Source organism: Homalodisca vitripennis, chromosome 3 (genome assembly GCF_021130785.1).
Source record: "Homalodisca vitripennis isolate AUS2020 chromosome 3, UT_GWSS_2.1, whole genome shotgun sequence".
NCBI classification, from domain to species: domain Eukaryota; kingdom Metazoa; phylum Arthropoda; class Insecta; order Hemiptera; family Cicadellidae; genus Homalodisca; species Homalodisca vitripennis.
Window position 1 is genome coordinate 22,740,574 of NC_060209.1, and position 17,774 is coordinate 22,758,347.

At 31.6% G+C, this 17,774-nt stretch overlaps 1 protein-coding gene across 3 annotated transcripts in view; it reads left to right on the forward strand.

Moving 5' to 3' along the window:
* LOC124356691 (leucine-rich PPR motif-containing protein, mitochondrial) overlaps window positions 1-13,178 on the forward strand; it is a 48,625-nt gene extending 35,447 nt beyond the window's left edge. For all 3 annotated transcript variants that reach the window (XM_046807841.1, XM_046807842.1, XM_046807843.1), the window contains 8 exons: window positions 42-201; window positions 426-572; window positions 1,763-1,883; window positions 4,393-4,609; window positions 5,810-6,011; window positions 8,119-8,403; window positions 9,757-9,908; window positions 12,110-13,178. In XM_046807841.1, coding sequence (XP_046663797.1) covers window positions 42-201; window positions 426-572; window positions 1,763-1,883; window positions 4,393-4,609; window positions 5,810-6,011; window positions 8,119-8,403; window positions 9,757-9,908; window positions 12,110-12,184 — 1,359 coding nt within the window. In that variant the 3' untranslated portion in view covers window positions 12,185-13,178. The remainder of the gene's footprint in view (window positions 1-41; window positions 202-425; window positions 573-1,762; window positions 1,884-4,392; window positions 4,610-5,809; window positions 6,012-8,118; window positions 8,404-9,756; window positions 9,909-12,109) is intronic.
* Window positions 13,179-17,774: the final 4,596 nt, after the last annotated feature.

Consider the following 17,774-nt stretch of genomic DNA (forward strand, 5'->3'; position numbering starts at 1 on the left):
TAATGCAACAGCTAAAACTTCCTAACATTGGATTTTTTCAGACTCCAGGCATGATATCTAGGCATAACAGGATCCACTATGCATGCGAACGCTACAAGAATGAGGGTCTGTCTGCTCCTCTCGAGGGTCTGGTTGAGGCTACCAAGGACCTCCCACACATCGATCGATCTGAAATCTACTACAATCTGTTAGAGACCTATTGTAAGCACTAGATCACAATCTTATATTTATCTTGTGGATTAAACTAATTAATTTTTAACTTAATACAAAATGCCTAATGACACTTTGGGGTTTATACTTTTATCTTGATTTCCAATGTATATATTGAGTTTTATCTGCTAATTTATCCACTTATAACTAACTGTATTTGTAGCTTAAATGTGAAAAAGAATTAATAGCTAATGTATTATTCCGACTTTTCCCAGGTCAGGGTAACAACGTTGACAAAGCACTTGGACTTTGGACTCAGATGCAAGATGAGGATGTCCATGTTACTGATGAGTTCTTGATCAAACTTGGCAGCTTCTTAAAGAGCAAAGGACTTCAGGTTCCTTTTGAGATTCCAAAATCAGGTAATAACTCTGCTTAAGTTTACAGGGTCTTTATGTAGATCAACGCCCGTATTATATTTTAAATAAAATATTTTATTTTCTAGGGTGAGAATTGTGACCGGCATAAAAAGAAAGTTTAATTCATAAGGTTCCTTTCATATGAATTGTTCACCTACGTTTAGAGTGTTTGAGTCAATACCCAATTTTGTGTCAGCTGTGTAGAATTAGTAAAAAAATCAAACTGTTATTTCATAAGATTTTATCAACACTGAAATACATCTTGAACCGTATTTGAATATGGATATTATTTATGAAACACCCTGTACATGAATTATTGTGCCAATAGTCACGAAACATGGAAGAATTAGTGAGGTGTAATGCACAATAGTTGACGCAACAATCAAAATATTAAAGTTTTTTAATAGTTTAAAAGTATGAAGCTCTAAATATGTATAAATGAATTACTTTTCCTTTACTTTGACAAAAACTAAAAAAAAATGTACATGTTATGAAAAAAATGCTTCTCCAAATATGTTATTCAGCTCTTCTGCCTGTGTATGTGATTTTACACAAAAATTCAAAGATACGCAGAACTAATTTTATAGTTTTGTCCTCTTTTGATTTGTATCAAAATAAGCACACTTTTGTTTCAGTAAATTATCTTATTACCAAAAAGTGCATCAATATATGACATTTCAATGCTGCAACTCCAGGTTACACAATCATTAACACATAAGTATGGATGTAGGGTTCAAGTTTTAGCAAGTCAGGATTATGCTTCACCACGCATAGTTGGCTTTGCTGAGGTTCAATGCAAAATTTCAATTTATAGTTGCAAAGAAATTTCTTTTTTGGACTGCTAGATTCTGCCCTGTCGTGAACAACTTTTTTCCTTTCAGAATTTATTCACTTTACATATGTCAATGGCATGGCAGATGCAGCTTTCCGGCGTTTAGTGCTTTGTGATTGTTTATTGCGGCACCTCTTTATTTTTGTGTTTCATATATTTTTAAAAGTTTACTACAATGTCTCGAGCTTGGCTATGATACATCTAACTGCTTCCAAACGTTTTTTAAAGTTGACACATGCCATTAAATAAATACGTGATTGTTATTTTTATAATAATTTGTTTATCTATTAAAAATTTCAGAGAATTCTGCCCATACAGTTTTGTTCTTAATGTGTTTTGTTTTGCAATTTCAATGTTGTAGGTGCTACTAAGAAGGAGGATAAACCTAGTGATGCAGAAGTTCGAAAACAGTCTCAGAACCAATCCTTGGTTGCTGCAATTAATGCTAAAAATGTGGAGGAAGCATTAGTAATCAAAGAAAAGTAAGCAGTACTTGCAGTACATTAGATACCTTTTAAGTTAACTAAAGATTCTTAAAAACACAACATACATACATGGTTTGTCTCTAAAGCAATAAGACTGAGTTTAGTAGAAAGAATTTGGTCTGATCTAATTGGTAAATATTAGTGATGGGTGAACTCAGACTTTTTGAGTATTAAATCAGATCCCGTATCTTGAAATATTGACTCACAATTCTCAAATCTTCCGCTACTTCCTGTAGTACTTTCCGCTTTTTATACACAAAGTACGAGTACAACAAAAACACATTTTAGTGACTGGTAATTTACATATTGCTGCTGTTCACAATATATACAGCCAGCAGACTCGCAGCGGTCCATATATGTAAGTACAGAAAATCCAGTCTGCAAGCATACTATTATTATTTACAAAACTATGGTAATTTGTTAATTAATTACATTACCTACCTACGTTTTTTCAAACACAATGTACAATAAAAACTCATTTTAGTGATCAATAATTTGTGTACTGTCAATCAACCAATAATTAATGACACAGCAATTTTCCACATATTTAAATGTTGAATTCTATGGATCGATTTCCAAATTCAAATGTTTGTTGAAAGATTTGGTGGATTCGAGATCCAGCATCGATATGTCACTAGTAAATATTTGAAAATGTCTCCTAAACAGCCTCTTTGGGCAATGATACATCACTGTGATTTAAATTGCTACAAAGGCTCTTTTAGTCAACTACTGTAACCTCTTTCAGAGACTGCGATAGCTCATCGGAAGATAGAAACATCTTTTAACTGTGGATCTTTCAAGCTTCTTTTAGGTTTGGGAACAGAAAAAACTGCTAGATGCACATTGGGGTTGTACGACGGCTATTAGCAAGCTGGGTCACAATGACGGAGATGTGGGTTTGAATGTTGTTGGGTTGGATCTTTCAGAAATCTCCAGTCTATTCCATTTGATGTCCTCTTGTTCACATTTTCAGAGTTAATTTTGTGAACCGCGGTTTTACAAATGTTGGGGATTAATCTCACATTCAAACAACATCAGAGTGTAGGAGATTTTTCTATTTGGTAGAATATCTTTTAAATGTATCAAGAGTGTCCAGATCACTCCATATGTTAGGAATTCACTGTAACACTAGAAAACCTTCGTTCTTGATACAACGCCATCTTTGTAATGCTCCTTCACTATGACAAACATCTTAGAAACTGTTTTACACAGGTGAAAGCAACATTGTGCTGGGCTGCTGTAGTGAACAGTCTAGTTATGACTTTCAGCAATAACAGAATCTTAAAAATAGCTTTTTCTTCATGTATAATCCTTACTTTGTCAGAGCTTTCATTTGACTGCTGACTGATGAGTTGCTTAGTTTAGACCCTCCACCACAAAAACCTGAATCAGAGAGCCTGGAGCAGTACACAGTGGCCAGTGTAATTAATTTGTGGACATTTGCCTTGACATTCGTTTCCTGGAAGCTAAAATTTGCCAAGTGTAAAGATTTAGTTGGGGAAGTAAAGGGGGGGGGGTTACTTTGCTTGTTAAAACAAGACCTTTTTTAATTTAAACTTTACTTATCCATATGTAAGACAATGACTGTATAGTGTAAATACATTAATTCATGATATATTTATCAATTAGTGCTGAAATTTTTGTGAGATTTTAGTAATTTTTCAATGTTAACCCTTCGCACGCCACTAATAAATCCATTAATTTTCCTATAACGCCAAGACAAGTAAACAATTTTTCTTTCAGTTCAAAGCTAATTTTCATTATAATTAAATTATAAAAGTTAAAAGCAGAAGAAATATAAAACAGGTAATTTTACTTAAAATTAGCACATTTATTGATAAAAATAAAAAGAAGATATATTTACAAACTTTTTATTTAAAACAAATTGTAATTAAAGTAAATACACCTTGTCACACTATAAAACAAGATAAATATTTCAAACTAATAACATCACTACTACACGATGAAGAATAATGATGAGATATGTAGTAAACAGTAGTAATACAAGCCACGGAAATGTTTGGTTATGGCTCTGTAGGAGACGCAGAACTGATGAGCAGGTGGTCGGAGTTAGGCAAAGGATGCTTCCCTCCCCCTACTGGAAAGTGAAGATCATTTATAAATACTTCCTTGGCAACCGCGATAAGCACTAGCGTGTACCAGGCATTTCGAAGTTCTTTTGTCAACTAAAAAACTCTCCAAGAGTCGTAATCTATAATATCGAATATAACTGTAGTTGGCGTTTTGGTCAAAGTCTACCATTGTAATATATCCGTCTATGGCGTGGGAAGGACTAAATACAAGTGGGGTTGAATCATAAGGTAATAGCGCAAAAACCAGTTAGTGAAAAAATTCTCTTTTTAAATCAATACTTTCAGAAATATAGCTTTTTTATTTCTTTTTTGTTAATTCTGAATATTACTCTAAAATAAATAAATGCATAACTAATTGTTTAAAGTTTTAGCAAAATTCTAACACAACGTTTATATACAAATATGTTTTGCAGTTTGGAAAAGAGTGGGAAGGAGTTATCAGGTCGAGATGTTACGGGATTGATGGATCTCTTAGTAACGAAGGCGAGGTACCGTGAGGCAACGAGCTTGCTAACCTCGCTCCCAGAGGATAAGATGCCCACCATGCGCACTCTCAACTTCTTCGTCAGCAAGTTGGCTCAGTCAGGACAGCTGGATTTGATGAACCGGGTTGGAGAATGTCTGTCTGAGGTCAGTACTGCTTAATTCACAATTATAGTATCTACCACATTTGATTTCTTTTTAGTAAACTATTATTGAGGTCAAGTTCTAAAATTAGATCTCATTAAGTGAAGGCAAATTATCATACAAGGTGTAAATGTTGTATTGTTGCACAAAAGATTTGTTATTGTAAATTCCTAAAAGATATGTGTAAGTATTCTCTGTTCAGATCTTAGTTATTGAGATATTTTTCAAATAAAATAAACAAATAATAAATTGGAGGCAAATTATCATGCAATGTTGTTACTTGAAAAGCTTATTTGTTTTTATTGTTATGCAAAAAATTTGTTATTGTTAATTCTCAAAGATATGTATAAATATCCTCTGTTCTGAGATCTCTAGTTATTGAGATCTTTGTCAATCATTCCAAAAAGATTCAGTTGCTTGATTGAAAAATCAATCACTTCAGTATCAATTCATTGTTTTAAACGAGTTTATCTCTCACTTTTTACTATCACTGCTATAAATGAATAAAATATTTTCCAATATAACTTTTATTTTTTGTGCAAGGCCTTTCGGAATCAATGATTCCATCACCAGGCACTTCACAAATTAATAAATGTTTAAATTTTTTTCAAATAATAAATATTATAATAACATATGGTAAAAGCTTTGGATATATGATTAGCCAGTATAACATATTGAAACAGAATTACATTTTAATTTTCTTATAAATTGATATGAGAGTAGAACTGAATTTTGAATTGGTCAGTCTTCATTATTGATAAGTTTTTCTTGATTTGTGTTAATGTAAAATGTTTACCAAGCATTTAAGTGTATCGTGTTAGTAACTTCTTTCAATAATTTGTACATTTTTATTAGAGATGGTGTGTCCAGATTCAATACAGTGTTATATTGGAAAATATTTTATTCATTTATAGCAGAGATAGTAAAATAAACCTTTTTTCCAATGCTCCAAGATTCTATATTATCTCTCACTAGTCAACTGGCGTTACTGGAGTTTGCATGTTATAGCAAATTGTAGGCTGGCCGTCAATTAGAAAGTCTGAACAAATCTTTTTTTTGAGATTAGTTTTAATACTCAACAAAATACCTATGTAAAAATACTTTATTACTCTTATTTTAGTGTTCTTGATATTTTTTCTTTTAGTCCCATCATGCACTACTCATGAAAGAAAGGTAGAAAGCCAATCTGTGTTTGTGTTCCAGGAACTTAAGAAGATGACATCCTATATCAACAGGCACATGAACTGTGCTATAGTGGCTGGTAAGGTCCAGGAGGAACTTGACAAGTTGGAGAAACAGATTGACACTGCGTCAACTCCTGATGAAGTCGATGTTGTTGCGCAGACGTTCCCCAGCGGAGGCATATATGGCGTGTTGGAAGCTTCACCATCGTACCATGAACAAGGTAGGTTTCTGATTGTATGTGAAAAAAAAAACACAGTGATATAAATAAAATTTTATTGATATTCATCATTTTAAAAGCAGAGTGACTGCTTTGATATTTTGAAGAGTAAGTTTACATCCTTTCATAAATCTAAAACTTATATCCTCGTATCTGCTTGGCGTCGATTTTACAGAGAGAAATATAATCATATAAAATATATATGAATAAAATATCTTATCAATTTCACAATATTATTATTCATAAGATCAACCCTAATGACTTAATCCTACAAATAGTTTAATCAAATTCAATAAAATTACAATCTAAACAATAATTTTTCCAAAGATTATACATAAGTCACTAACAAAGTAGTACATTCAATTTAAACTAATGCATTAAATCCAGACTATAAAAACACTTCTGAATCAATCATATTCTAAATTTATTTTTTTATTACTTTTCCCAGTTCTTTAATTTCCTTGGGAAGTTCATTATAATATTTTATACCCATTATGAGAGGAATTTTTGAAGTCAATTCTAATATTCTTTTTACACTAATAAAATTATCTTAATTTCATGTATCATAATTATGAACATCAGCATTAAAAATAAATACATTTATTATTATCTTTATCAAAATGTACAACTTGAAATTTATGCAATCTTAATAGGCTAGTACCATGAAATATCATGGAATGTTCTAGATAAATTCAATTTATTCATTGATATTTATAAAAACTGTTTCATATACTGACATACTTCTTCAACTGCTTCTTTGCAAAGAAGCAGTTGAAGAATAATTCAAAATTGGGTCAGGAGATTAGAATATCTTTCAGTGATTATCACTTTATCTAGTGACAAATAATAAGGTGACAGTATTAATAATTTCAGTAACACTTAGAATATTGTTGCCAAGTTTGGAAGAATAATGATGTTGAAGTTCGTAGTCTTTTTAATGAAAGCACTTGCAATGTAATGGAGCTGTATGATGATTTAAAAATGGAAGTAGGCATTTATAAAGTAGATATTATTCCAGTGTTTATGATTAAAAGACTCAGAGGTTAAGAAACATTGTGACTGGTTCTTATTTTAGGTTCTGCATCTGTAGAATACAAGCCTACTTGGTCAAAAAGCGTCTACTTCCGGCACTTTTAATCTACTATGGTGTATTGGGATTGAATGAAAATTTTAACTTTTGGATTGCTTTATTCTTCAATGAACCAACATTGGTGCTAACTCTTTCCATTGGTTCTCGAGATAATCATGGTGTGGACACCTAATCATACCTACACATCAAAACATTTTTGAATCGTCCCGATGTGCTAATAATATTTATGATTATTTTAATTCTTCAAAATGAAATACATGCATACTTTGTGAGCCACCCAGCTCACTGTCTATCTATGTGCCCTCAGTATTATTTCTTCAAAGTTATGAATCGTAAACCTAATACATTACACTGTTACACTGTATACCCATTTTTTCCAATCTCTGTTTGCTATTTAATCATACTTTGTTGGTTCAGTCTAGTAATTATATATTATTTTGTATACCTAATCAGTATCATATGCCTTCGTGCTAAGCACACCCATTGCCTCCTTACTGGTTTCTTACCATACAAAATTGCACTTTTGTCTGCACATTGCTTTGCAATTCCATTTGTAATGTGTTTATTTGTTTTCTCAAATTGTAGTCACAGAGTTAGCGGTTCATTCATTAGTGCCCGGTCCCTCCGACTTTGTTCCTTCCGTTACTGTAAATATGCCACTCACAATATGCCATTTATAGTAAAAGTTAGATGTACTAACTGTCATAACTATTAGTAACACACGAGAACAGATTGTATTTTGTTCATACAAATACAAAATTTTGGAATGAGTATTATATATTAAGTAGTGTTTTGAAATAAAAATATTTCTGTTTTATTCTTATACCTAAGCTAAATATGACAAATGTCATCTAAATCTGCCCCCTAGATTTTGTGGTACAAGTTGAGTACCAAACATCCAAACACCAAAACATAAAAATATCCAAACATTATTAAAAAAGAAACAGTTGAGTTTATAATATTAATAGGTTTAGTCGAAGTTCGATTGTTTTAAAAACTCTTTGTCCGTTCTATTTCTAGTGGTGAGGATAGTGGATAAGTATCACAGCAAGGGCGTGTCACTGCCAGCCAATGTTCTCTGCATGCATTACCTGGGTGAGGGCCAAGTCCAGCAAGCGCAGCAGGTGTACCAACACTACAAGCTGGCCAACAGCTCCCGCCTAATGTTCCAGAACGTGATGGGCAAGGCCAGGAGGTCTGCCAATCCGGTTTTATTGGAGGAACTCCTCTCACTGGTCCAAGGAGCTGCTTGCATAACTCCAGTAATGAAAGGCATAATCTGCAGTAACCTCCTCAACATGTACCGTAAGTTGGGGCTTTCTGTTTTCATTTCATCATCTAATAAGACTATTTTAGTCAATCAAAGATGTGTTAATTATTTGTAGTTGTTGAGATAACCATGAAATTAGCTCAATTCTTATTCCTCCATGCTTAAAGTACAAGCTATCTAGTTTATTTGTATTTTTTTTTAGTTAAAATAATTTTTATAATATCTTTTTAAAGGTTTTATTAGTTTTCCATAAATTTAATATATAAAGACACCATTTCCAACATACTAAAATGTTTAAATTTACAATTTGGTACCAATAGTTAGCTGAGATTGTAGTCATAATTAGTTTTAAAATAGTTTAAAATTAAATAGAGTCGCATAGGATTGTTCATCTCAAGAGATCTGAAAAAAAATTGGTGACAAAGAAGCTCTTTACATAATTTTAACACAGAGGCTAGACTACAAAGTATTGTGTAATCTGAGTGAAGAGGTATTCTTATTGTCTTATCAGGTGATAAGGTGTTCTTTCAGTAAGTAAAACTACTTTTCCGTTCAAAACAAAATACAAGTGTCTCTGAAAATTGTCCATTGAAGCCATTAATAAAAACTTTGTTCAAATCGAGACGTTTGCAACAAACAACTGATAACTCTCAACTGTGACACGTTTGGCACTCCTGGTTTTTGTAAGCATATCTTTAAAGCGTTTGTGTTCGCTTATGCGTTAACGGATTTTGGTAAAAAAAGTACCGTTGGAATTATTATAAAAATTGAAAAATAGTTGATATGTTGTAAAATATTTTTAACTTATGTAAAACAGCTGTTGCCTATGAAAAGACAAAATGTTTGTTGCTCCAGGCTTGTGCAAGCGTACCATTAAAGTGGTTGTGTTCGTTTATGCACCAGCAGATTTCGTTGAAACAAGTACTGTTGGAATTGTAATGAATTTGGTGTCTAGTGCATTTTTGATAACTATACTGGTTTTTGTTTTGTTATTTGTTTTTAAATATTTTCAATAGACGCCATTTTGTTTACATTAAAGAAAAGAAGACAATTTTTTTCCTCTTATCTGTTCAAACCTCTGTACCAAATTTGGATTCCTTAGTTTGAATAGTTCTAGAGAAATTAATTTTTTATAAAAAATAGAAAATGGCTGCTAGCAGCTAAACAACACATTTTACAACCTATATTTATAGGACATTTATTGCTTAAAATGAAGAATACTATCACCCACAGAAGTTTGTGACACCCTTTTGTGAACATCCTGTATAGTTTGTAAAGTAGTACTTCACATTAGTAAAGAAATGCAATAGCCACATAGGTATAAAGTTTACTTTTACTGTAGTAATACTCATATTTGTTTTTCATGAATGGTAAAAATCTTGTTCCAGTAAAATCAGGAGATGTGGACAGAGCTTTGGCGAAGCTGGATGAAGTGGTGAAGACAGTTCCTCTAGAAAACCTTTATACCAATGTATTGATTCAACTAAAGGAACAAGCAAATGCTAAAAACCTTCCATTTAATTATACCATTCCACCAAAGGTAAATAATATCTCCACAGAGTTTTGTTGATTGTAAAATCCTAATATTATAAATGCGAACATGCCTTTATTAGTTTGTTTCACTTTCATGTGTAAACTATTAAACCGATTATATTCAAATTGTAGGTGGACATTCTTAGGGAGCGGGGGATGAATATAGGCTTATTCTTATTTTGTAAATCCTTCCGGGCTACACCCAGCATCCTCCTGGTCTCTAAAGCAAAAAAATCCCATCTTGATCTCTAAAGTTGTGTACTATGAACTAAAAAAGCCTTTTAAATATAAACAACTGTTCTGTGTAAAAATTGTATTATGACAGCACAACCATATATTTAACCACTATTTTACATTTCTTTACATTTATACTGTGTAAATTGTTTATTGTAAATTGACAATGAGGCAAACTCAACCGTAGCATTACAAATATATTAAACTAGAAGTGGATCGCGATAGATGGAAATAAACAGTTTTTTAACCAAAGTAAGTTTATGAGACCTATGTATACAGGGTGTTTGAAAAGTATGGGTACGGCTTAATATTTTAAAAACCATAGGAGATAACATCTATAAACTTTGCACAGTGTCGTATGGCTACGTAAACTATATTTCCTTGCTATTACCATGATATGCTAACCATGGGGGGACGGCCCACAGAGGAAAACATGGAAATCTTAAATGAGAGCATGGGTCGAGTGATACCTCATTTGAAAGAGCTCACTTAGTAGAGTTGAATGCCGCAAACTGCATCTCAAAAGGTTAATCCAATCAGAAATGGCGGGTTGTTTTAGGTACACATTGTGAAGTACATTATGCGCTGCCATTTCGGACTGGATCTTCATATTCTGATGCGGTAGACGGCGTTTCACTCTACTAACCAATGTGTTTTCACTGACTTTTTTTAATTAGCAAGTTATGTCATAAATTTATAACACAATAAATAAAACTAAAATGAATTCGTCATCTTTATGTTTATGAATTAATTAAGTTCTACCATTGTTCTTTGTTGGTGAAATAGTTAACTTACCACTTAATTTTTGAATTAAATTTGTTTGTTATTTTTTATAAATACTAATCAGTGAAACCATTAGTCTTACCATTAGTCTAAGTCAGTGAAACCACTCTATTAACTAACAGTTTTACTAGCAGTTTTACAAGCTTCTACTTCAGTTATAACTAGTAGACCAAGCTGCACAAAGGAAATAAAATATTGAAGCTGCAACAAAGCAATCACAACCCTTGAATTTGACTTTTGCCTCAGTTTTACTTTCCCCACACTAAAGAGTTTTATAAAGAAATGTTTCAGTCCTGGTTTTTTTATATCTTACTCTAGTAACATCATTCTCTTGACTCATTTGAATGACATGACGGTTGAGCTTTCGGACAGATTACAACGTGCTCAAAATTATTGTGTTTGCTTTATCTTCAACCTTAGACGATATGACTATATAACACCTTTCATCAATCAGTTATAGGCTATCTGCTAAAATTGAATTACTCCATCAGTTCCACATTCTTAGCATGCTATATTCTATTTTGTATAATGGTTATTCCCCTTCTTATTTGTCTGAATGGTTTTCTTTTATTTCTGAAACAAGCAATTGGAATACTCAACGTTGTGGAGCCTCTTTGTTGTCTATTCATGTTATAGATCTTATATTATTACAGTAAATCATTCACAGTCTCTGTTTGTCGACTCTGGAATAATCTCCTGGATCATATCAGAGGTGTTCGTAGTCGAGAACGGTTTTGGGGCGGTGGTTAAGCACCATCTGTTTAGGGCCTCATCGGGTTGACGATTTCATGGCATTGGGTATGGGACGATGACTTTGTATGAATGGTAATGGGTAAATGTCTGTTAATTTCCTTTCAGTTTTTATTTTATTTTTTTATTTATTTCATGAAGAGAACCTTCTTTTCATTTTATTACTTTAAATTTAGATTATCATTTATGAATGTACAACAGTAATGTAGACTATATAGTGGCTCTGTTTTACACTAAAAGTGTTGGTTCATAATTTTATGGTTAGGTGTAAGAGAGGACTTAATAGTCCTCATCTCGCAAATTGAATAGGTTTTTCCTTGTGTTCAATAAAGACATTTTTAATTTAATTTTTACGTTATATATACATACTATTGGTCCAATGCTCTGATTTAAAAATAAAAATTACTATAAAAATTCATAAATAATAAATGATTGTTACAGAAAGTAAAAGATTCTTCAAGTTCCTCGTCGTCTAGTGATGCGGAGCCCCAGAAGTCAGTGGCAGCGAAACATTAAAGTTTATTTTAGTAATTTGTTTGTATCAGATTGTTTCTCTGTATATCAATATAAGCTCCTTTGTGTTTGGTTTAGTGGACATTTGCTGCAAAATCAGAGTGGGCTTAGCGAAAATTTGTAGAATATGACAAGTAATAATAGTGTATTTCAAAATGAATATGATAAGATGATTAAAATGTCACTCTTTAGAGAATGTAAATGTTTCTAATGAAATTCTCTTTAAACAAATTATGTAGTGTTCTTAAAAACTGTGCTCTTGAGTTAAGAAGGTAAAGTGAATAATATATTATGTATGTATTTGTTGATTGAGTATTGTATTTTGCAAATGATAAAACAAAATATACAATGTAATGTAAAGATAAACAAAATTAATCTTATCAAAAATCATCTCTAAAATTAATACATCAATTTGAAATGCAAATAATACAGAGTATAAATTAATATCATTGAATAAGAATTATAAACGATTAGCCAATCAAAACATATTTTCATATTTAGTGAAAACAGTATGAACTTTATATACAAATAAATTTAAATGCATTCAATTGTTTAAATTTAAAATTTGAATATTCAATTTCAACATTTAATAATGTACAATTATATAACTGTCAGAACTAATTTACTCATGTCAGTTTAACCATTCACTTGACATTAAATGAGTGCTATGTTATTATTAATCTTACAGTAATAATCAAAGGTTCTTTTTTACTTATCAAAATTAAAATTATGATAGAATAACACATTTAATATAAATTGTGCTCTACAAGTATGATCACTTTTGTTTCGTGATGAACTAATTTGATAATTTTCCACGATTTAATGTAGTTTTCACATATTTCTGCTGTTCTTTCTGTTGATGTTTGTCGTACTTCATACTTGTAAATATTGAACTGTTTAAAATTATTTACTTTTTGTATATATTTAGTTTATGAAATAGTATTGTTAGTAATAGTATTATTGTTATTATCAGTTAACAATAAAGCTATACATTTTATGTATATGACTATTTGATTGTTTTCACCTATATTGGGATCTTTTCATATGTTATCAGTTTCAAAAAATTAAACATATTTTCTCCTGGTATCCTGATAAAATAGAGCAAATTTTTCCCTGAGCTTTTGTTGTAGCATTTTATGGCCCATTATTGTTGTACACCATTATCAGTAGAATCATTACAAGCTCAAGTTGTTCATGGACGGGAAATCTGTGTAACAATTGAGGAGGTCAACTTTGCAACCAAGTATCAACACAGGGTTGGTTGGTGAATGACAAGAGGCTACCCCTAGTAGATTTTCTATGAGATTTTTTAATTAATGCATTTTCTCAAACATGGATGGCTCCAATAACTAAAAACTATAATTCATAAATTTGTATATAAATATGTAATACATATTGGCTTATACTGGGTGTCCCAAAATTACAGGACCAAACTTCACCAAATTGCTCAGGAGGTCAAACTGAACGAAAAATGTTATGTGATGTATAGTCCTATCTTGCTTCGTTTACCGTAGATCGGCCATTTTGTTTTTTACATACAAGTAATTTTTTTTCAATACGGGTTTACCGATTTTGTTGAAACTTGGCACAAATATTATAAACATGAACATAAGTTGTAAAAAAATATAAAAATAAAAATCTTATGTGTATTTTCAAAATGGCGGCCATTTAAAATATTAGAACCTAAATAACTTGAAAACCAACAGTTTTTTAAATGGCCGCCATTTTGAAAATACACATAAGATAAAAAAAAATATTTTTTTACAACTTATGTTCATGTTTATACAAAATAGGTAAACAACAAAATAGGTTGTTGTTTCAACAAGTTTCAACAAAATAGGTAAACCTGTATTGAAAACAAAATTAATTGTATGTAAAAAACAAAATGGCCGATCTAAGGTAAACAAAGCAAGATAGGACTATACATCATATCACATTTTTCGTTCAGTTTTACCTCCTGAACAATTTGGTGAAGTTTGGTCCTGTAATTTTGGGACACCAGTATAATGTAATGCGAACTTGTGAACATGATAACTGCTGTAATTTTTAATAACGATAACGTACTTTAATGACACCATAATCAGCTTTAAGCAATTTATTAATTCAGCAAGTTAATAAATAAATATTCCAAAACAGCCTAGTATGAGTTTATATGCTATTCACGGTTAATTACATACTGACCAATTAGTTGATCTCATACACGTATGAGCACAACATATTCAGAGCAAATTGTAGAGGCATCAATTAGTAGGCTTTGATGTAAACGTAATGATAGAATGAACTGTCAAGTTCACTGTCAGAAATTGACGTGTTTTAGTTTTCTGTAAACCAAAGTTTTAATAGCATAAATAATGTTTAAAATTCGGTATCCTTGAATAAGAAATGCAAATGATGTAAGTGATCACTTTTATAGTTAATTATTTCACATTGAAGAGGTTGTATCTTCACTAAAGATAAAAATAATTTACAGGCTTTAAGAAAGGACGGTACAATAATAACAGTACCTATGTTTAATATACCATTGTTGAATAAAATGTTTAAATTAATGTTGAAATCCCAAAATATACAATTAAAATTCGATAAATTACAGCTAATAAGAAGCAGAAAATTCAGCTCTGCAATTCTGTGATGCAGCAGATAATTCATAACTAGTATAGAGTAGTTTTCAAGGTATCGCTGTGGCTCTGCAGTCAAGATCTTGAAATTACATTTGAGTATAGTAAACTATGCACAATATTTTACTTGTACCATACTGTACTAGATCAATATAACACCTCGTGTTATAATTATTATAAATTTTGGCAATATGTTCTTAATTTGATTACAAATTCAAGTTATATAATGTAATTACGATGTCTATAAGTCTAAGTCAGTATAGATAAACAACACTTTGTGGAAAAGGTTTTGCGTACAACTTAGATTAGTTTTGAGCTTGTTGGCGACAAGGATGTAAAATACGGCAGATGATCTGTCTGAACTTTACTTGTAGGTGACAAGTAAGACACAAGAGCTAAAATATTGTGTTGGGTTTGAATCAAGTTTTATAAACTGGTGTATCTCTCTTTTTCACTGAGGAAGGAAACACATTATTTTGCCAGGACATTTAAAATATTGACTTGTTAGTTTCTGCGAACAATGGGAAATTTTTACATTCCAGAAGCTCTTTTCTTATCGGAATTCTTAATTAAATTAATTTGAAAACAAACACTCCAATAGTACAATTTTTATTTTTGCGAGGCCTTTTGTGTTCAAGGAACTCGGCATCAGACTTACATAACTGAAATAAGTGTTAAAAATAATAATATAAACAATTTTGTAAATGATGTGTTCCTTAAACACAAAATGCCTCACATAGATAAAAATTGTATTATTAGAGTGTTTGTTTTTAAATTAATTAAGAATTCCAATAAGAAAAGAGCTAGAACGTAATCATTGACACTAGGTCCTCTCAGCTCAACAAACTATATCAACTGAAACAAAAAATAAGATTATTAGCAAATGATATACATTTTTGAAAAAATGTAAAAAAAACAAAATATTCCCTTAATTTGTTAAAATATTGATTCCTATTAAGAATTCTACCACAGAAAAAGTACTTCATAATGGTAAAGTTAACGGGTTAAATCTTGAAATTAAATCTTTATATTCAAAACAATCAAATTTTGAACTTCAAACATTTAAACCCATCTAGAAATCACTAGAAATTTGATTTAAATTAAATTCCTTATTTTTCACATCAAATACACAATGATTCTAGAAAGTATTATATACAAACAGAAACTGGAAAAAGAAGTTCAATACTCTTCTGAGAAAAAATCTAAACGCAAAAAGATTTGCCTGAAAATAACTTTTCAAACAATACGTTAGTTCAAAATTTATCATCATGCACATTTACAGTTGCAGAGTTATCCATCGTGAACAAAGGTTTAAACTTCAGCATAAACCTTTTAATAAGCAGGAAGATGTATTTGTTGATGTTGAATCAAACATAAAATTCTTAAATATTGACCAAAGAAATACAATTTGAAATGACGTAAATTCAGTTCTTCTTTAAGACGAAACAATGTACAAAAAAGTAATATAATAAAATCATTAAAAAGCAAAGAAGTTTTCTACCTAAAAGCAGTTAAAATTAACACAATCGTTATAGTGGATAAAAGTAATTATTATTCTAGAGTACAATTCTTAAGGGTGGCCCTTATGTAGAATTCAACAAGAATCCTTTAAACCAATATATTGCACCAGTAACAACTTCACTAAAACACTGAAAGACAATCATGCCGAAAGAAATTTTTAAATCACTCATAAGTACAAATCCAACTATCCCAAGATTGTATTGTCTTCCAAAAACATGCAAACCTGGTAATAAAATGAGTCAAGTCAAGTCGAAGTCAAAGCAAAACTTTATTCGTGAACATAGAGTACAGAATATGTGTCAATAGATAAAAGTAATTATAAATTAGGTTGACAAATCTCTCCAATTTGAAAATTCTTCAACGAAGTAGAATGTCTTGTCGGCCACCAGGTGGTGAGACGTGTGTCTCTGAATGGGAATAGTCTCTTCTCTTCTTTAAGATGTCTTGGCAGTAGATTGAAAAATTTTGCTCCTGCATAGGAAGGTTTTTTTGGCAAAACATTGCAAGTCTGTGAGATTGAAGGTTGAAATTTACTGCGTTTCTGGTGTTGTGGGTATGGATGTGTCAATGAATCTTTCAGCATTGCTTGTGAGAATGTGATTGATGGACTGAAAGATAAACAAGGCAGTAAAACAGTTTGGATACCAAGGTCTTTAAAGGCACTTCTACAAGTGTCTCTTGGTCCAAGCTTGCTAGCACTCTCACAGCCTTTTTCTGCATTATTAGGACTCTATTCAGATTTCCTGCAGTTGATCCACCCCAAACAAGCAGTCCATATCTTATGTGGGATTCAAATAGTGAGAAATAAGCAACTTTAGCTGTTGCGAGGTCTGTGACAGCTCTAACTCTTTTGAGCAACATACAGGGCAGTACTCAATTTGTTGCAGACCAAATCAACATGAGGTGTCCAAGATAGAGCACTGTCTACAATAATTCCCAAGTACTTAGTTTCTTCCTCCACCTCTAACATCGGGAGTCCAGCATTTTCATTTTGTGCTCTACTAAACAGTACTTGCTTTGTTTTTCCTTCATTAAGTGCCAAGTTGTTAACATGACAGTATTGTTTGGCTACATTTAAAGCAATGAAGGCCTTACAGTCTAAATTATCAGGTTGCCTTTTCTGCCAACATCAAAGCAGTATCGTCTGCATACATTGTAGAAGAGGCATACTCACTGAGATGATTGGGTAAGTCATTAGTGAAACAGTATATAGAGTACTGGTCCAAGGACGGATCCTTGAGGAACCCCTCTACTGATAGGAAGTTGATCAGATCTTGCATGGTAAGTTGTGTTGTTCACTGTATATTTGATCTCAACCAATTGAGTTCTATTTTTCAAGTAGCTTGAAAACCACCTTTCTTCTGTATTGTGAATTCCCAATGTTTTAAGCTTTTTAATGAGCAAGTTATGTCCCAGACTGTCAAATGCTTTAGAAAAATCTAAGAACAAAGCTGTGG